Source organism: Lacerta agilis, chromosome 14 (assembly GCF_009819535.1).
Source record: "Lacerta agilis isolate rLacAgi1 chromosome 14, rLacAgi1.pri, whole genome shotgun sequence".
NCBI classification, from domain to species: domain Eukaryota; kingdom Metazoa; phylum Chordata; class Lepidosauria; order Squamata; family Lacertidae; genus Lacerta; species Lacerta agilis.
The window spans coordinates 37,313,744-37,334,587 of NC_046325.1; the positions used below are offsets into that span (position 1 = coordinate 37,313,744).

The window sequence follows — 20,844 nt, forward strand, 5'->3', positions numbered from 1 at the left end:
TCCACTTGCACAGAAATCTTCTTTGAGGAGGTTAAACAAATTCAGTTCCTGCCTGAATAAGAGTTTTGTGTAGCCCACAAGCTTGCTATCTATCGTGTGAACACCAAATGCTCGAATAAAAATGTTATTACTTTTTGAATCCTACCTCCTATGGCAAAATACAGAAAGTTATCTCTGTGTGTGTGTGTGTTTCTGTTGCCTATGTATATATTATTCTTATAGTAATTACTTATATCCTGCCTTTTTCCCTGATGGGAACACTCAAAGTGGCTTACAGATAATAATGGAAACAGCTAACAACATAGGGAAAATAAGAATAGAAACCAATTAAACGTTAACAGAATTTAAACTACTATGTATAGCTAAAACAAAGTATGATCTGTCTTTCAGCCAGGAGCCTCCAGGTCCCCTTTCAGAAGTGAGGCCAAAAGTGCACTTATTTCTTAATCCCTTCTAAGATCCAAACCCCATGTTCTTCCCTTTTTTTTCTCCCGTATCCCAAATAACTCACTTGGACAGGGTAATCTGCTTAGCACAGATCAGCAAAAAAAAAACTGATTTCTGGCAGACCCAACAGAGTAAGTAAGTGAGTACTTTTCCCACATCAAAGTTCAGCTACAATTAAATCTTTGCCATTTGGGGCCTCGTTCTAAAGGAGTGGAGCCAAGGACTAACAGATTCACTGCTTAGGAAGGGAAGGAGGGTGTGCCCACTTCATGTTTCAGTCCACATGTGATTGAGCACCTTTATTTCTGTTCAGCACTGGCTGGTTCTATGCATTGATTATTGTTAGAAAGACTTCAGTTGGCACTGTGTTTGAGATGCATGCCCAAAGCTACAAACCTCTTTGCCTTAAAAAAAAACCAGTGACTGTTGAAGGCATGTTGATAAAAATCGATATTAATTATTCTCTGTATAGAAAAGGAACCAGGTCACATGCCCAGTGCAGAGCTGTCAACCTTCCTTTTTTTGCAATGGGAAATGGCACTGGAATAAGGGAATTTCCCACAAAAAAGGGAAAGTTGACAGCTATGGCCCAGTGGCATAGCATGGGTTGCAGGTACCCGAGGTGAAGCAAGTGTGGTGCCCCCCCCGATGGACTGGAGAGCTGGGGGGGCACACGCCGGGGGGCGGCTGTGTGGAGCCCACATGGAGGGTGAATGCAGCCCACCTCTAACAGGCCCCTCACCTGCTGCCTCCATCCACCTGACCACTAGACCAACCAGCCTCTGCCTGTTGTGGAGGCGTCTGATTGGGCCCCCTCAAAAATGTGCGCCTGGGGCCATGGCCTCCCTGCCCCGCCCCCCGATGCTACGCCTCTGCACATGCCTTTAAAAATGTACTACCCTTTCTGCAACATAATCTGGGATCGATTCAAAGGTGGGACATTGCAATTGGGCACAGAGCTGTGAAATCAGAGGAGGAAACCAAACCTTTCCGGCTAGACGCAAAAAGTCTGAAAGAGAGCTGGCAGCGTTTTGAGAGAGCCATCCATTCCTGTGGTGCGCCAACAAGCCCCCACCCAAGCAACCAGATGATTTGGGCTACATACTTCCATGAGTCTGCTTGATCAGAGGTGTGAGAAGGGGGCAAACGGAACGCAGCACGAGCAGCAGTCCTTCCGTTTCAAATTGCACCAAGTTCTCGAAATCCCCATTCCAAGCCCCCTAGACATTCCCCCACTTACCAGAGCACAGCTCGCCCTTGAACCGGACGCAGGAGAAGTCATCGCATTCACAGTACTTGCCGGAGATCTTGCCGAAGTCGCTGCTGTAGCAGACACACTGGCCACAGATGCATTCTCCCCTTTGGTTGCAAGCAGGCTGCCCCTGGCGGGGGCTGCAGTTATCCTGCTGCGAGGGGCTGTATTCCTCCTCGGAGCACTCGCACTGGGTGCCCAGGCGGCCCGGGTGGCAGCGGCACATGCCGCATTCAAAGGTGCCGTTGCCGTCGCTGCAGATATCGCTGTTCGGCTTGGCAAACTCTTGGCAACGGCAGTCACAGTCGAAGTTCACCTGCACTGTCAGGCTGTCCTCAAAACCCACCGGCTTGATGGTGAAAGTCTTCTGCCGTTCCGCGGGGCAGCCACGCACCTTTGCTTCAATGCTGAAGCTCACCTGGAAAGAGCAAGACATACGGAACTGCCCTCACATCCTTCCTCAAGGAAACACCTTTAAAAACAACAACAACAACGTTCGGATTCTGCACTTTTAATAACCCATCTCTCACAGCCTTGAAGTGGAATTGCCCAATTCGTATCAAAGCAACGAGTTGCGATGACATTCTCTTGCTCAATAACTGGGCAGAATCTCAGTCCATTTCTTTGGGGGTGGGGGAGACCACGTCTCTCCACTTAACGCATTTCTTAGAAATCGCAGTATAGGACAAACACCCTTGCTCTTGGAGCAGTTTCCAAGGACTGCGAGACATGGGGAGATGTGGTCACCTTTTCAGGAAATTCACAGGAATTTCTGTTCAACTGTTTCCATTTCTAATAGTTCCGTTAAGTGCCGTTCCCTGAAACTGATTTAAATTCTCTCCGCTTACTGAATAAAGAGTATCATTATACAGGGTGAGCTGGTTTTTTGTGGGTTGTTTTGTTGTTGTTGTTGTTGTTTTTGCATCCAATAGACAATTCCATATATAACCTCTTGTTCTTTTTGCAGCAGTGGCAAACATGGTGATCCACCACAGTGGATAGAGAGTGGCTGAGGACAGGTCTGCTTTTAGTCTTAGGGAAGGGAGTGTAGTAAATCAGATCATTTTAGCAGGGGGAAGGGGTTAAAAAAAAGTAAAAGACCCCTGGAAGTCCAATCAAAGGCAACTATGGGGTTGCAGTGCTCATCTCGCCTTCAGGTTGAGGGAGCCAGCGTTTGTCCACAGACAGCTTTCCGGGTCATGTGGCCAGCAAGACTAAACTGCTTCTGGCGCAAAGGAACACCGTGACGGAAACCAAAGCGCACAGAAACGCCGTTTACCTTCCCACCGCAGCGGTACCCATTTATCTACTTGCACTGGCATGCTTTCAAACTGCTAGGGTGGCAGGAGCTGGGACACAGTGACGGGAACTCACTCCGTCGCGAGGATTCGAACCGCCGACCTTCTGATCAGCAAGCCCAAGAGGCTCAGTGGTTTAGACCATAGTGCCACCCACATCCCAAGGGAAAGGGGTGCTTGATGCTACTGAATACAAATCTGCAGGCGCATGGTCCCTTATTTTTTAAAAACTTTTGGGGCCCTCTGCCCTTTTTAAAAAAACAAAACACCCTCTACACAAAAGGTTTATGATGAAGGCAGGTGGCATTGAATGAGAGAGACAATTCATCCTCCTAACCCAACCGCTTGCAGTTCTTACTGCACCTGCAACTCACCGTGTCTCCAATCTTAAGGCCAACGCAGGACTTCACTCCTTGAATGACTTCGTTGTTCAGGCAGGTGGCATTGAATGAGAGGGACAATTCATCCGGCAGATTGCGAACTTCTAGTTCAATCTTGGAACGAATTTTCTGAAAGGGGAACAGGGGGAATGTCTGAGGACTCGGCTACATTAGTAAAAAATAAACAGTTATAAACGCATTATAACACTGACGCCAGATGGCGCTGCAGAGCTGAAACCGGAACTATTAAATTTTCCATTGTGAGCTTTAAAACGGTCCCCCCCAGCATTTTCAGAGTGCTTTTTATATTTGTGTAGATGCAGCCACAGTCTCAAGCTCAAGGTGAACCCTCAACAAAAAAGCAAGCACATTTCCCTATTTATTTATTTATATTTATTCTTGTTAACATCCAAAATCAAAGGTCTCTGAGTGGCTTACAACAATGCTAAAACACAATTAGGGGAAGGGGTATTACTCAGAAGGGTGACAAAGCTATCTTTAGCCATCTCACCCCTTGCTTTTTCCTGTAAGAACAATTGCAGTCATTAACAGTCATCAACAGGTTTTCCACACCTATCAGCCAATCACCCATTTCCACCACCCTTCTGAGTAATACCCCTCCCCACTCTCTCACTATATATAAGGGTCTGGTGACTTCTGTTTCAGTGTATCTGAAGAAGTGTGCATGCACACGAAAGCTCATACTAAGAACAAACTTAGTTGGTCTCTAAGGTGCCACTGGAAGGAATTTTTTTAATTATTATTTTGTTTTGACTATGGCAGACCAACATGGCTACCTACCTGTAACTGGAGCTATATTTTAAGTAGGTTATCCGGATGGCTCCATAAAAACAGAGTAAACAAAGGATAGCATTTCCAGACCAAACTGCTGGAGTGGAAGCAATATTAATGCACCATCACTTACACTAGGAGACACCAGTTTGCAGCACTTCAGACTGCCCTGGCATCTACGATTGAAGGTTGGTATACGAAATATAATAAATATTTTTTAATAATAATAATAATAATAATAATGGGGTGTGGGGTGTGCTTGAAAGTCCCCATCCCTCTTCCGCCACCCCATGATAATATCTCTCCGAGTGTGGAAAGCTAAGATGCCATAGAGAAAAGCTCAGAAAGCCCAAACTAGATGCAATACCCTTCAAGCAATTTGCAACTGGGAGATGAACCTGCCCTCCTGAACAGAGTAACAATAGAGTCACAGCTGGGTTAGTATTTCAGTTTTAATGCCTGCATTTCCTCTGCTTCTTTACAACTATGCGCAGCAGGCAATGAAGATCAGAAGCCTCTGGATCATGTCTCCTGGAATTTAGGGAGCCTCGCTCAGCCAATGAGCTGCTAAGCTAACCCTGCGCACCTCATCCAAACACACAGGTGTTGCCTGTATCACACAACATAGTTTGCTTAGCTGTGGGAGGCGCCCCTGGAAATCTGGCTGTTGCCCATTTCGCCTTGCTTCTGCATATCACAGGTCTACGGACTCACCTCATAGGAATCCACAATGAGCTGCAAAACATTGCTGGAGTCAGTTGACAGGGTCCCTACAGTAGTGCCAGGGATCAGCTCACTGTAGTTCTGAAAATAAAGAAGGGGGGGGGGGTTTCCAGTAAATTTGGGTGAGATTTTGCTAATATCTGGGCCAATAAGGGCTTTGGTTTGCTCTATTTTCAACAATCTAAAAGGGTAACACCCAAGCTGATATTTTAGCATTTGGACAGCCTCGTTCAAGCCCCACCCGCCACTCCAATGTTCTTCAGCAGGGGTAGGCAACCTAAGGCCCGTGGGCCGGATGCGGCCCAATCGCCTTCTTAATCCGGCCCACAGACGGTCCAGGAATCAGCGTGTTTTTACACAAGTAGAACATGTCCTTTTATTTAAAATGCATCTCTGGGTTATTTGTGGGGCCTGGCTGGTGTTTTTACATGAGTAGAATGTGTGCTTTTATTTAAAATGCATCTCTGGGTTATTTGTGGGGCATAGGAATTTGTTCATTTCACCCCCCCTCCTCCAAAAAATATATATAGTCCAGCCCACCACATGGTCTGAGGGACGGTGAACCGGCCCACAGCTGAAAAAGTTTGCTGACCCCTGTTCTTGAGGAAACTGTAGCTCAAAAGGGCCTACTTACTCGGTAGAGATCCACAATGGCCTGTGTCACGGCAAAAATCAAGTTGATGTTTTTCTGGGAGAGTTTGTCTGTCATCAAGCCGAGGGATGGATAATCCTTGGCGGGGGAGGGGGAGAGAAAGTTAGAGAACAGAAAATCCACTTATGTCTGATGTGAGGGGAACAAGATAAACACATTTCCATCCTATTTTCCCCCTCAAAGGACTAGAATAGGAAGGACAGTCCAACTTTTCATACCAAGTGGGCTGCAAGCAAGAGTACTTCAGCACAGAACCGACGGGCCACACGCTGAACTAAATTTCCGTATCGTAAATTAAAGAGTTTTCAAAATATTTAATGTTATTTAAGATACACAATAATTATTATATGTAATTAAATATTAAGTAAATAAATACACAATATATTTAATGATTAAACAATTTTATACACAAAGATGCATGTGCTTTCATTCACAACACGACACAAAAAAATGAAATTTTAAGGCTTTATGACTGTTTTTTTCTTGATTATTTCTGACGGCCATCAAAAAAGGCATTTTGAACCACCCTGGACTAGAAAGTGCCTAACAACGGTCAGTTAAATTAAAAGATGTGACCATGGTAATAAAATTAGTGCTATCACAAATCTTATCTATTTGCTTTCTACCTGTGTATTGCCAGCACCTCAGCACCCCTCCCTCTCTTCCTCACATGCTGTTACATTTAGTGTAACCAAGAAACAGAACCCAGATGATGGGGTGAAACCACACAGGTATCGAAGTTCTTATACAGGTGCTCTTTTGGCTTCTGGGGTTTAACCTCACCAAAAAAACTGAAAATATAAAAATGGAATGCAAAACATGTTCTGAACCTGAAGAGCAGTCCTGCTGGATCAGACCAAAGGCCTAATTAGTCTAACATCCTATTTCCTGCGGTGGCCAACCAGATGTACTTCTCTGGCAACTGGAATTCCAAGGCACGTTGTCTCTGGTCCGGGGTGTGAGGTAATATATAGTCTAATATCCTAGGATTTGCCTACTACATACTGTATCCCCTTTTGAAGCCATCTATCACATCAGCTACAGCGGAATGACCTGTAGCGGTTACAATCCTGGCCTTGTGGCTGCAGCCACCCAGCCTTACCAATGTGGTGGAAGCGTCATATAAATTGTTGCTGCCCATGTGGCACTGTCCGTCGTTGGGCGTCACGATCCCTGCCAGTCTCCCATCTAAAGCAATGTGCGTCTTGGCGTCTGTAGTAAAGACCAGCAAATGGGAGGCATCCGGTCTCCAGCCAATCTTGTCCTGCAGCAAAATAAAAATGGCGCTACAGTATCCATCGTGACAGACACAAGCAAGGCCTACAAAGAAGCCCTACAAAGGGATACACTCTACATCAGCGGTTCCCAATTACTTAAGCACTGCGGACCCCATGTTTTTCAAAAGTCAAGCCACAGACCCCTTGCTTTTGAACATTTTGATGGTAGTTTTTGTTATGTAAATGGTGACACAGACCCCCTGGGTGGGTTACATGGACCCCCTGGGGTCCACAGACCACTGCTCTATATATATATATATAAATCCTTCCAGTAGCACCTTAGAGACCAACTAGGTTTGTTCTTGGTATGAGCTTTCGTGTGCATGCACACTTCTTCAGATACACTGAAACAGAAGTCACCAGACAATTAGCCTAGGCAATCTCTTTAAAGCCCAAATGGCAAACCTGCAGCCCTCGGCCCAACTTCCATCCAACCCACATCCTAATTTCAAAAGCAGGAAGAGGAAGGAAAGGGGTCAGAGAAAAAAGAGAAGGAGGTCGTCCTTTCATCCTGGCCCTGCCTAGCACAGGCAGATTACCTCTGAAGGAATGTGGCAAGGGTTCCTACCCCTGCTTTAGGGTCAGTACAGGGCAAGCTCAATACATATTGGGTTCCTGACTGAGTTGGGAGATCCAGCTAGCTTCCCCTCCGCACTCTAACGAAAACCAGGCAAACACAACCCACTGAGAAGTTGTTCTCTATCATCACAAGTAATCCTTTTGACCCACGGCAAGGGGAGGGCTCTTACGTCACAGACGACTGCTTGGATGATGGCATCGAACCCGCCTTCTGGTGCATCCCGGTTCCTCGACACACTCTGCTTCTTTACCTCCTCGTTGAAACGCTCCACCTCATCTGTGAGTGCCAGGACGTGTTTGTATCCGAACATTGGCAGGCAGTGGTGATCGGGGGGTTTCAAGCTGGAGGGAAGCAGCGGAAAAGAAGTCGCATTGGGCAGGCAACCAGGGCCCCCAGAGGCCTGACTGAAACTACAGTGGTGCCTCGCTAGACGAAAATAATTCGTTCTGCGAGTGTCTTCGTATAGCGAATTTTTCGTCTAGCGAAGCACCAAGGCAGAATAGCGGTTTTCGCGACGGAATTTTTTTTTTTTTCCGTCTTGCAAGGCAGTCCCATTGACTTTTTCGTCTTGCGGGGCAGCCTTCCGCTAGCGAATGCCTTTCGTCTAGCGAGTTTTTCGTCTAGCGAGGCATTCGTCTAGCGGGGCACCACTGTACCATAGCCATTATGCATTTCAGTCACTTTTTCCTGAGTTGAGACACATACAAAAGGCTTCCTAACCAAACTCCCAGCAGTGTTCGTGTAATAAATAATAATAAATAAATAATATAAAAACAACAACTTATACCCCGCCCAACAACAACAACAACTTATACCCCGCCCATCTGGCTGGGTCTCCCCAGCCACTCTGGGCGGCTCCTAACAGAATATTAAAAACACGATAAAACACCACACATTAAAAACTTCTCTAGCAGGGCTGCCTTCAGATGTCTTCTAAAAGTCAGATAATTGTTTCTTTCCTTGACATCTGATGGGGGGGCGCGTTTCACAGGGCGGGCGCCACTACCAAGAAGGCCCTCTGCCTGGTTCTCTGTAACCTCACTTCTCGCAGTGAGGGAACCACCAGAAAGCCCTCAGTGCTGGACCTCAGTGTCCAGGCTGAACGGTGGAGACGCTCCTTCAGGTATTTAGCCTTAACAACAGTTAACGTTGGGGCTTGCTACAGGTAGGTAGCCGTGTTGGTCTGCCATAGTCAAAATAAAATAAATTTAAAAAATTCCTTCCAGTAGCACCTTAGAGACCAACCAAGTTTGTTCTTGGTATGAGCTTTCGTGTGCATGCACACGAAAGCTCATACCAAGAACAAACATAGTTGGTCTCTAAGGTGCTACTGGAAGGAATTTTTTTATTTATTTTGTTGGGGCTGGCGTATCTCTTAACTGCAGTGAAGGCAAGGGAGGGACTGATTTGCTGCGGGATCACAGAAATCAAAGAACTGTAGAGCTGGAAGGGACATCTAGCCCATTCCTGCAATGCAGGAATCTTTTGCCCAAGGTGGTGCTCGAAACCGCAACCCTGAGATTAAGAGCCTCGTCCTCTACTGACTGAGCTATGGATGGGAGCACACATCGTGTGGCAAGGTCCCAAGCCCTCCCGAGAAGTGGAATAAAGACAAATGAAACAGTATTTTAGGTTAATGGGTGAAAAAAGGCCACAACCTTATTGGTTACAGAATGTGAGTGGTATTGGCTTAGGGCGGCATTGCAAACCACACGACTATATCTGACTCCTGCCTGTCTGCAGGAGTCTTGGAAGGGTTAACCACCAGTAGGGGGAGCCCTGCTGATGCACATCAACCAGGAACTCCCCCAGGGTCACCGCTAGGGGTTGTGCCATGGCCCTAGCCCCCCGTCTGGGGCTTCAGACATAGACCACGCCCGCCCCACAGATTCCTTTAACGGAATACCCTTGAATTAGATGGGGTAGGTGATGGCCACTACCTCCCATCCCCTTCAACCTAATACTCCAATGCCTAACCGCCAAACCTTACGAAGTTGTGACGATTTGCTGCGAGGTAGGCGGAAAACCAAATGGCCGGTGCCAATTTGCCAAGTGGGGAAAAATTCCTACCAGGCCCCTTGGACAACCAAGGAGACCAGCCGAGGTCCATAGCAAGGTCAAGAAGTAAAGAGCCTAAGCTAAGGGCGGGAGAACTGACCGAACAGGGAGAAAACAGGGGCGAGTCCTCAGCCGTGGGCAGTGTAAATAGACTGCGGCAAGCCCCTGGACCGTCCGGATTGGACGGCCTAAGGAGAACCATCCAATGGCGCTGGGGCTATCCCGCCCCATGCGCGTGGGGAGGGCTTGCTCCCAGCCCACAACGTGATCTCCCTGGGAAGGGGAAATGGCTTTCCCACAGCTCACCTGATTTTCAAAATGAGGTTAAGAGAGGCCCTTCATTGGGTATACCATGCCTCAAAGCGATTGTGAACATTTATCAGAGGGTCGCTTAGAGAACTTACTCAAAGCACGGGTTTCTGATGGCTTCCGGAGGGGAAATGTACATGTAAGGAGTCATGGGTTTGTCTACAAAGGCTCCAAAGCCAATCCTCAGGTTGCTGGTCACTTTGCGCATTTCTATGGCTAGCCTGGTACCCAAGTTCTGGATGTTGAGGAGGTCGTCCTTCATGGAATTCGACAAGTCCATCAGGTAGTAGATGTCCACAGGGTAGTCCTCAACCTGTCGCACTTGCACCGTGAATGTTTGGGAGTCATCTGAAATGTCAAAATGTGGAGGAAGTGTGAGGAGGGGTCATTTTCCCTGGGAGACTCCAGCTCACCATTCTTCCTTCCACATATTTGAGTAATTAACCCCCTTACTCTAACATAGGCCCATACTGACATATGTTGACCCATATGTGGTGGACTTGTGAAAGAGGACTGGGAAATGACCCGTAACGAATTGAAAAAAATGTTTAAAAGTACTCCCCCCACCCAAAAAAAACCCAGAGTCCTTCCTGTTGGGCATAATTCAGACTGAAATCCCCAGGTATCAAAAAAGGTTATTTATGTGTGCCACTACTGCAGCCCATGTTTTGTTGGCCCCAAACTGGAAAACGAGCGAGGTCCCAAACATTGAAGAATGGTGACTTGAGTTGACAGAATACGTGCAGCTTTCAGACTTAACATATAGAATAAGAGAACAAGAAGAACACACGTTTAGAGAAGACTGGAAAACGTTCACTGAATATAGGGAAAATTACTATGCACAGCTGAAAACGCTGGCAGCATTAAGATAAATTCAACAGTGTAAATAAGTTTTGATGGGTGTAATAACTGAAATACTGAATGGTATAGCTTTTGTAAAATATGCAGGGATTTATGACATGTAAAATGAACCATGGAAAGAGAAGAAGGGAGGTCATTGATATCTTAAGGATGTAAAAATGAGGACTTTAAATTGTAAAACAAAAAATTCAGTACAAATCATATACCAAAAAAATAAATAAAAACAGACCCCAAAAAAGACATAAGCTGACCCAAACCGTCTTCTTTCCCATGGCTTGAAACTCTGGATACGTCTTAAATTGAAAAGCTACGATCAACTGAAAGAGAAAGTATCTGACTGGTTGCAGTACTATCAGATAAATGAAGTTTTAAAGTTAGATAAGAAACAAGGCTTTCAGTCAGAGAAATCCAAGTTGGAAATGGAGTTAATTGAACCGAGCACTAAGAATCTTTCCGGAATGTACAATTTGTTGCTAGAGTGGCATACAAAAGATGAATTGGTTAAATCAGTGATGATTGATTGCGCTAAAGATGTGGGACATAATATAATGTTGGAGGATTCGGAGAGACTGTGGAGGGAAGGTACTAAGTTTACTGCATGTCATGTGTTAAGGGAAAATGTTATGAAAATGATTTACAGATGGTACTTAACGCCAGTTAAGTTAGCTAAAATGTATCACGGTTTGAGTAATGAATGTTGGAAATGTAAACAAGTAGAAGGTACCTTCTATCACATGTGGTGGACGTGTCCAAAGGTAAAGGACTTCTGGGAGAAAATTTATAATGAACTTAAAAAAGAGTTGAAACTCTGGATACGTTTTGGGCATCCATCGAGCTGTGGCTGATCTCTGTTATCTATGTATGGGATGAAGTTTTAATGGATAACCACTCACAGCACCCTGAAGTCCTTGTGGGGGGGGGAGGAAGGGGGGGAGTGTACCGATGTGCTAAAACTGCAATAATCAAATAGTGTATCTCAGTTTACCTGGCCTCAGGTGGAGCACGATCTTCTGTGGGGTCATCTGAGTGATGTCACTTCCTGATCCTTTGTCACTGAGCTGCCTGTCCTCCAGGATTTCAGTGCTGCTGACTGGATACTCGATCAAGTTTTTCATACAGCCATTTTTAATGAGGTTGTCCTTCGAGTTGCAGCGGGAGAATCCTGGCGGCATGCCCTGTTGGAGGGAGAAAGGCCAGCCGTAAGATAAAGAGGAGAGAGCTCTCACAGAGAAACAGTAATCCAGTCAAAATGGGCTTTGTGTGGTGCTGATGCGGGTGGAGCTGTTGTCTAAACCACTGAGCCTCTTGGGTTTACTGATCAGAAGGTCAGCGGTTCGAATCCCCGCGGCGGAGTGAGCTCCCGTCCCCTGTCCCAGCTCCTGGCATCCTGGTTGTGAATGTATAAGGTAAAAAAATCTGGTTGGGAATGTATATGGTAAAAAAGGTAAAAATGTATAGGACCCCTGGACAGTTAAGTCCAGTCAAAGGCGACTATGGGGTTGCAGCGCTCATCTCACTTGAGGCCAAGGGAACCGACGTTTGTCCACAGACACCTTTCCAAGTCATGTGGCCAGCATGACTAAACCGCTTCTGGCGCAACAGAACACTGTGATGGAAACCAGAGCGCACAGAAACGCTGTTAACCTTCCCACCGCAGCTGTACCTATTTATCTACTTGCACTGGTGCGCTTTCAAACTGCTAGGTTGGCAGGAGCTGGGACTGAGCAATGGGAGCTCACCCCGTTGCGGGGACTTGAACCGCTGACCTTCTGATCGGCATGAAAGCGTGTGGGCAGGTTATAAAACTGTAAATTAAATAAATAAAACGAAGAATGGCTTTAAAAGGGGGAATCGGCAAGAACTGATGCTGCAAAGAAAGGGAAGGCTTCTGATTTCGTTTTTTTTCAATTTATTTATTCAAATTACGCCACCCTTGGATCCTGCCCTTCTTTCCAAGGAGCTAAGGGCTGCGCATACAGGACTGTACAAATTTAGCCTCCCAACTTTGTAAACGGAGCTGCCACCAAATTCAGAGGTCCCTGTTCAAAGAAAACATCCAAGGAATTTAGAGGGAAGGAAAAAGAATTTCAGTAAGAAAAGCAAAAATGATAGGGGGCAGGGGGTACGTGCTCCTACATGTGAGGTAAGTTTAGGCTGAAAAAGAGTTACAGGCCCAAGTTTGTCAAGGGTGCTGAGAGTTGTTAGGAGACCCCCCCCCCCATTGCCCTCACAAAGTCAGCTTCCAGAGTGGTTTAACAGTCAACCCCAGGGAACTCTGGGAATTGTAGTTCTGTGGGCGGAATTGGAGTCTCTTAACTCGGCACTCTTAAACTACAGTTCCCAGGAGTCTTGGGGGGAAGCCAAAACGGTTTAAAGTAGGATTGCCATACATCCAGAATTTTCTGGATATAGCTGGAAATAGGCCTACTGTAGTGTCTGGGGAAATCTGGATGTATGCTAAAATGTCTGGGAAAATCTGGACTTATGGCAGAGAGAGACTTTCTGTTCCTCATCAGGTAATGGTATTTCCACCTGTCTTGCCCAAACTAGCTCTTCCCAGACTATGACTTTAAGAACAGCAGCAGTAGCAGCAGCAGCAGCAGCAGCAGCTGGGAAGAGAGGAGTTCAGGGATGTTTTTGTTTTTTAAATAGTTTTATAAGTTGTACTCCCCCCCCCCAATTTGATCCTCTTACATGGTTTTGTATGTTTTGTGGTATTTTATGCATTGCGATTTACTGTTACTTTTATTGATTATAGATTGGCAATTCTTTATTGTGGTTGAACTGTTTTAATTGTTATTTGCTGGTGTTTAATTGTACTTTTTAGTATTATATTCTGATGGATTGTTGAATGTTGCTTCATTTGATATAAGTTGTTTATCTTAAAGTTATTGTGACTTATATTGGATCTGATTGTTACTATTAATGTTTGATGTTCTATTATGCTTTAATGTCTTGGAAGTTGCCCAGAGCGGCTTGGGCAACCCAGCCAGAAAGATGGGGTATAAATGAAATATTTATCATCCTCCTCCTCCTCCTCCATGTCATCAGCTCAACAACTTTTGTGTTTGGACTTCCCCTTTTTGAAATATGGCAACCCTAGTTTAAAGTAGCGTGATATGTGGATAAAATGACAGGAAGAATCCGAGAACAGAGGGACCAGAAGATTGGACTAAATTTCCAGATTATTTGAAAGACAATTGCACTCAATTGAATACGTTGGTAGGGCTCCGAGAAGCTTTGTAAGTTTATAAATAAGATCATTGTAGCATGGTGTTTTAGTGAAAAGTTTATGTGTGATAATTATAAGCAGTGATTGATTTGTTATTAGTTATTAGTTATTAGTGATGAATGTTAGGATACCACAAGGAGGCTTTGAAGGAAGTCGTGGCCCTAAAAAGCCAAAACGTTCAGATTTTGAAAAGATACAAGTGATGGATTTTATTATTGTATTGTTATAAACCCAATAAAAATGATAGGGCAAAAAAACGTGGCGTGATATGGCTTTAAATGCACAGAACTAGTGGGGCCTAAGTCTCATTCCCCACACGGGGAACATCAAGGAAATACTAGGAGCTTATTTCTGTTAAGTTTTTCTTGTGGCTGTCTTAGTTGCCTTTTAAAAAAATGATTTTACTTATTAAATACAGGCTTGAAAAATGGGTCTCTAAAGACTAATTATGCCTGAAACCACACAGCACTTCAGTTTTCTGCATTCCAGATTTGCACCCGTATCCTAGCCATGCTTATTGGGAAGTTTAAGTTCTACCAAAGTGACTTAAATAAGATTGCAGCTTTAAAACTGGTTTAACAGCTAAGAGGGCTTTGAGAACTCTAGCTGGGGTGAAGGAAATGCGACTCTAGGAGATAATTCTCAACACCCACACTAAACGACACGTGCCACTTTCTATGGGAGAAACTGTCAGTTAAACTAGCATAAAACCCATTTCTGTTACACTGTGAGCACATACAGCTAGTAAAATAATTATGTGCACTGTATTCTTAAAAAAAAACAAAAAACTTATAAAACTTTTAAACCAACCTTGGGGAAAGTAAAAACTTTGCTGCTTCGGGTGCCTTTTGATTCTCAAAACTTATCTCCCTAAAGCGAAAGACAGCAAGCAGCATTGGCTGAAAGTTATTTAGATGTGCGATTCAGCCTTCACGAAAAAACATGGACAACCTGTGTCCTTAGTGTTATGTATTGAAGTTCTCACCCTAGGCCACTAGGGGTGTTGTGTATATACCGGTAGTTTCACTCTGCCTACCGTGGCTGCAGTTCTCACTCAGGTCTGCCCATGCAAATGAGGGATTGAGAGTGCCGGTCACGGATTGGGTAGCTAGAGAGAGTTGTTACTGTTGCATGTTACTGAGTACTATATAAGCAGGCTGGCTCAGCCCTTCAGTTCAGTTCTGTTCCAGCCTGAGAATAAAGAGAGCTGCTTGGAGAATCACTGTGTCGTCTGCTATGTCCACCCACTATTTAATACTTAGTAAGTGGTTCCAGTTATTATGGAACGGGACTCTCAAAATAGGAGCAATTCATATGATTCATGAACATGTGGTAGCCTTGTTTTCTGGCGAACATTTTAAAAACTGGCCCCATTGACCCTGCCAGGAAATCCGGTTTTCGTGGAACTCAAAAACCCCTCAAGCCGATACAGGGCAATCTGGTGTCACACCAATTGCACAAGCTGCCCGGAAAACGAAACAAGCATCCCTCTAACTTATCGTTTCCTCCAGGCATGCTGGGGGCAGGAGCACTGCAAGAGGGGGGGAAGAAAGAGAACCAAAAAAGGAATAAGGGTTATTCTGCAGCAGCAGCAGAGACGCCATGGGAGGAAGGGCAAGGAAATGGAATGCAAACAAAGGATCAACATGACTCCTCGAGATATTTTTGTGGTTCCTCATGGAGAAAAAAACCTCCCAGGTCTATTTTTCCCCCCGTTATAGATTGGGGCTAAACTGAGACTTTGATTGCCACAATTGGTTAGCGCACCTTGGTATATTTGAAGCTTACCTTTCACCCCAGCTAAACAAAAATATGGGTTTGGGTTTTCGTTTCGTTCCTTAAGCCTATAAAGGCAAAGGGGTTATACATGGCATGTCTGCATCTTCTGAAAGGAAGCAGTTTTCTTGTATGCTTTTAAATTATTATTATTATAAAAAAAATCCTAGTGTTTTTATTATAATAAATATAATAATTTATTATTATATTTATAATAATAATAATATAATAAATATAGATACAGAAGAAATGCAGGAGCATGCCTCCTCTGAATGACACTGTTTCAAAAACAGTTAAAACCACACATTTTATAGGAAGTGTGAATTTCACTGAAGGACTGACCGCATTTCCCTCCCAAGATTTTTATCCACCCATTTCGACAGCTAGAAAGGTGACACGTTTGCTGGGTCGCTAAAACTCTTCCCAATTGGCAGTCCCTAGGAGAATCCCCAGGATAAGACAGAAACTTTGACCTTCTGAGAAGAGCGTTGAGAAGCAGATTCCAGGAGTCCTTTCCAATGGTCACAGGAAGTCGAACCGATACAGCCTGATATCTTTATCAGCAAACACTGATGAGGCGGGAAAGCTAATTCGAAACACCTTATTTCCCTTAAATAATTCTGGGCACTGTAGTTCCTTAAGGGTGCAGAGAATTACAAGTCCCAGCAACATTTAACAAACCACTTTGCCCAGATTTTCTTTAAGGAATGGATGTTTTTCCCCCCCAAATGTGCTTTAAAGGTATAGTTTACACAGCCTTATTTTGGGTGTGAAAGCCCAGTTCCCACACCGTGTTAACCATACTGTAAAACAAACTACGGTTTAGGGTGCCTGAGTAGTGTGCTTAGTGCACTCTGCACAAAAAGCTGCTATGGCGTTCTTTCCCCAATCCTGCTACAACTGACTAACAAACAAAGCAATCCAGAGCTTGGCTTGCTCACACTGTCCGAACCAGGCTTGTGGTTTGTTTCATCCAAAAGAAGCCATGAGCAATAACCACGGGGTTCAAGCGGTGTCAACAAGCCAGACTCTGGCTTGTTTTGCCCATGACACTTTAGCAAACCGGAGTGTGGGAAGAGCACTGTGGGAACTTTTGAGCAGTGGTACAAACAACACACTGCTAGTGCACATTGAACCACGGCTTGTTTGTTTGAAACTGTGGCTTCATATGTGCAAAATGGTCCACCGCGACTAATCTGTGTTGCGTCACTTTTGAGTACGCACCCAGGGAATTATAGGGGAGGGAAATGACATGAATTATAGCGCGGTGCTAAATTAGAACCAGGGCCGTCTTTACCCGGGGGTGCAAGGGGTGCAGGGCACCCGGGTGCCGAATTCTGGGGGGCGGCAGGCACCCGCCACTGAAGCCGCCTAAAGCTCTTAACTATTTACGTGTTATGAAATAATAAACTTTTTTGATCAAGCTAGAAAAACAAAATACATACTGTATATTCTGGCGTAGAAGACTACTTTTTAATCCAGGAAAATCTTCTCAAAAGTCGGGGGTCATCTTATACGCCGGGTGGAGAATCTGCGGTCGAGTATATCTCAAACTCTATACTTTTAACTAGAAAAGTTGGGGGTCGTCTTATACGCCCAGTCGTCTTATACGCCAGAAAATACGGTACATACCTAGGTATTACCGAAATGTATACCTACCCTTTCGACTTTGTGTGCTCATTTACCAAAGATGCGCCGCGCCAGTGGCAGTGCTTATCAGGCTCAACGGTGGCGCTTGTCATTCTCAACGGCGCCGTGCACATGAAATTAACTCTTACATCAAAATATTGTGTTACTACGTATTGTATTGAGCTGCTATGCGGCAGCACCTTTGACACGGCTGATCTCGCGCTGCCTGCAGTCGTGTCAAAGGTGCTGCTGCTGACCCCGAGTGAAACATTGCAAATTGCGTTTTAATTTCACCACTTACAGTTCAAATTCGTTAAAAAAAAATGTCTGACATAAGCATAATAAAAGTTAATTTGGGGGCTAAACTAAATTTGGGGGTGCTGGGCGGATCTTTGCACCCTGGCAGAGCATATGCTAAAGGGAGGACCTGATTAGGACAGTGGAGATCCAGTTTCAAAAGCCTTATTCAGCCATGAAACTCCATGAATGAAACTCAGCCACACACATGGGATTGCCGCTGACCCCAGGAAGGTTGGTCTTGGGGGATCTTTAAACACAGAGCCCAGTGAGGAAGACACAAGTAAAACCAAATGTGTTCCAACTTCCTAGCCATTGTTCTGTTCCCTTGTTCTCTGAAACTGCCAGTTATTCTGTACAGTTTCCTTGCCCAGTGGCTGGGCAGATAAGAACAAAATTGGCTACCCACAACAATTCCTTCCTGGATTTGCCTGCTACTGCCTGCTGGCAATGAGGAACGGTACTGCCCTTTCTCCTCCAGACTGTCCCCCTGCCTTTAATTTTAAAGTGAAGGGCAGGAACCCAACAATGTGTGAAACCTTTTTCTTTGCAATGATAAGAAATACTGACCACTTATGTAGCCTTTGAAGCATTTCACACATGTGACCTAGTCATCTTTAAGACAGGGCAATATTGCACCCATTTTGCAGATGAGGATAATCGAGGTGCGTGTGTGAGCAGCCGGGAGAGAGAGGCTCACTTAAAGCACATGCCGACCCACACCCCAAAAAGAATCATGGGAACTGTAGTTTGTTAAAAGGTGGTGGGAATTATGTCCCTGTGAGAGGTTAAACTACAGTTCCCATGGTTCCTGGGAAGGGGTATACTTGAAATGTATATAGTGTCTTTGCAGCCTGAGGTAATAAGAATATGTGCAGATGTATTTCTGTGCAGAAGAGAGAGAGATGCAAAAGGAGGGTGGTTTTTTTTCTTTCAAATAAAGCAGACAAGAAGACAGAGGGCCGTAGGGAGTCAGGGAGGAAACTTTCATTTGCTAAATTAAGACAACATGTGAGGAACTAACAAGTATTGCACCCCAGGGGACCCGACTTTTGGCGAGAGGCGGGAGACAGCTCCTTTGCTAATTGCTACATCTCTTCAATAAACAGAGCCCCAAGGCCCAGCGGGGAAAATATTGCCATTTTTGGAAACGCTTGTCAGAGGTAAGCAAAACAGCTCCGTAGCCATAGCTGCTGTCTAGGAACACGGGATAAACGCTGAGGCAGCTGTGGGAGCAGGAAGAAGTGGTGACGTATTGGCTTGAGCCAGCCAATACTTTACTTTTTTTAAAAAAAAAGTTTCCCCATCATATTACACACAAAACTGGCAAGTATTCCTGGCACGGGGCCTTGTGGTCCAGCCGTCACACGCCCACAAATATCTCATCACGTAATCAACAGCCAGGATGTCTGGTGAGCTGTTAAGGCACAAAACCGAGGCAAACACCTCAGATCGCTGCGACAGGAATTTTGAGGGATCCTGGGTTTCCCGGTTAACCCTTTCTACTTATTTTCATGCCAACCACCCCCACCCCTAGCTACACAACAGAGATGGGTAGCTTTTGAGAACCACACACCCCTATGTTGTAGGACTGCAACTTCTTGTCACCCCTGCGCTGCGTGAGCAAAGAAAGTGAGCTTTGGGGTCCAAGGACATCTGGGAAGGGTGACAGGTTAGTCAACCTCTCAGCTACGCAAAGGCGGCTCATCTTCTGTGGAAAAGGCGTTTGCTCATTATATGCAGACTTCACAGCGAAGGTTCAAGTTACAAGAAAGGAGATTCCAACCACCTGCATCGTGTGACCTAGTTGAGATTCCTGTATTGCAGGGGGTTGGACTAGATGACCCTCAGGATGCCTTCCAACTCTACGATTCGATGATTCTATACAGTTGTAGCTTGGAGGTCGAACAGAATCCATTCCGGAAGCGCGTTCGACTTCCATATCGTTCAAAAACCGAAGCACGGCTTCCGATTGGCTGCAGGAAGCTCCTGCAGCCAATTGGAAGCCACGGAAACCCCATTGGACGTTCGGCTTCCAAAAATAGATTGCAAACCGGAACAGTCACATCTGGGTTTGCGATGCTCGGGAGCCAAAACATTCGGGGACTAAGCTGTTCGACTTCCAAGGTATGACTGTACCTGTGTCTGGGCAGCACCACATTAGACTACAGGTGGGCGGTTGCATGATTTGATCATCATCTACGCAAATTATCATAATCCCTATATACAGAATACTAAATGCCAGGGAGAAAAATGTCTAGCCCTTTCTCTGACATGCAACTTTCAGTAGGAAGGAATTAAAAATAAAATAAAATTTATTTTCATTTTCTTTATACCCCGCACATCTGGCTGGGTTTCCTCAGCCACTCTGAGGAACTAGGCTATGCCCAGCCTAGCTCTTCTCCAGGGGGCATACTGGTGAGTTTTCACTGGAGGCTTATTGTCATTTTGTAATATTTGTGTTTATATTTATGAAGGTTAAATTCAACGACTCAAAATTTGCTGCCCTTTCGTGACACCCCAAACCAGCTGCGTCATTTGGCGTAACGGCCCTGTTGCAGAGGATTCTGGGATGTGTTCTAGTGCTCCAATCTCAGTTCAACTGGGGGCTTTGTCCAGGCTTATTGGGGCTCACTTCCAGGACAGAAGAATGCATCGCAGAACACACCCAACAACGCTCTCCTGCAGATGTGCGGTGGAGGGGAAGATTGGTAGTGGGAAAAAAGCAAGTTTGCCTGCCATTACTGATCTTCTCAATGACCGGAAAAATTGCGTAGAAAAACAGTTCCTGCCAGTGAAAGACACTGAATGGCCTTTGGAATGCACAAGCTCCTTCCAAAACTAAGTATATCGCTCCGGCAATTCAAAATGAATTAATGCGTTCTCATGGACATTTGGTGTCATTAAAAAAAAAGAAATGTCTCCGTTAGTGAGAACCGCTTGCTAAGTGACCTTCAAACTGTGCGTTTGTGGAAATACGTTTACTGGTAAATGGCATGGAATGGATCAACGCCACTTATTTGCTCCGGGGGCAAGACACAGATGGAGCTCGTTAATGCAGCAGCTTGTGATTACTCTTGCAACTTTTTTTGGGGGGGAGAAGACATCTGGTGGTTCCCTCCTTGCCTACAGTGAGCTACTCCGATGCATCACCAGTTGATTAAAAATGTCCTAGGAGCATATTCAAAAAAAAGCTTTTGCTTCTTTCCCAAAGAGCCAGCAAGCTTTGCTGTTTGGGAGTTAACGGCCGCAAAAAAAAAACATTCTTCAGATACTCCAAG

At 45.1% G+C, this 20,844-nt stretch overlaps 1 protein-coding gene across 2 annotated transcripts in view; it reads right to left on the bottom strand.

The window, feature by feature from the left end:
• Nucleotides 1-20,844, bottom strand: part of ITGB3 (integrin subunit beta 3) — a 62,788-nt gene that overhangs the window by 16,814 nt on the left and 25,130 nt on the right. For both annotated transcript variants that reach the window (XM_033169717.1, XM_033169716.1), the window contains exons 3-10: nucleotides 11,615-11,804; nucleotides 9,864-10,116; nucleotides 7,571-7,742; nucleotides 6,647-6,808; nucleotides 5,527-5,622; nucleotides 4,884-4,973; nucleotides 3,372-3,506; nucleotides 1,688-2,117 (exon numbers count right to left, since the gene is read on the bottom strand). In XM_033169717.1, coding sequence (XP_033025608.1) covers nucleotides 1,688-2,117; nucleotides 3,372-3,506; nucleotides 4,884-4,973; nucleotides 5,527-5,622; nucleotides 6,647-6,808; nucleotides 7,571-7,742; nucleotides 9,864-10,116; nucleotides 11,615-11,801 — 1,525 coding nt within the window. In that variant the 5' untranslated portion in view covers nucleotides 11,802-11,804. The remainder of the gene's footprint in view (nucleotides 1-1,687; nucleotides 2,118-3,371; nucleotides 3,507-4,883; nucleotides 4,974-5,526; nucleotides 5,623-6,646; nucleotides 6,809-7,570; nucleotides 7,743-9,863; nucleotides 10,117-11,614; nucleotides 11,805-20,844) is intronic.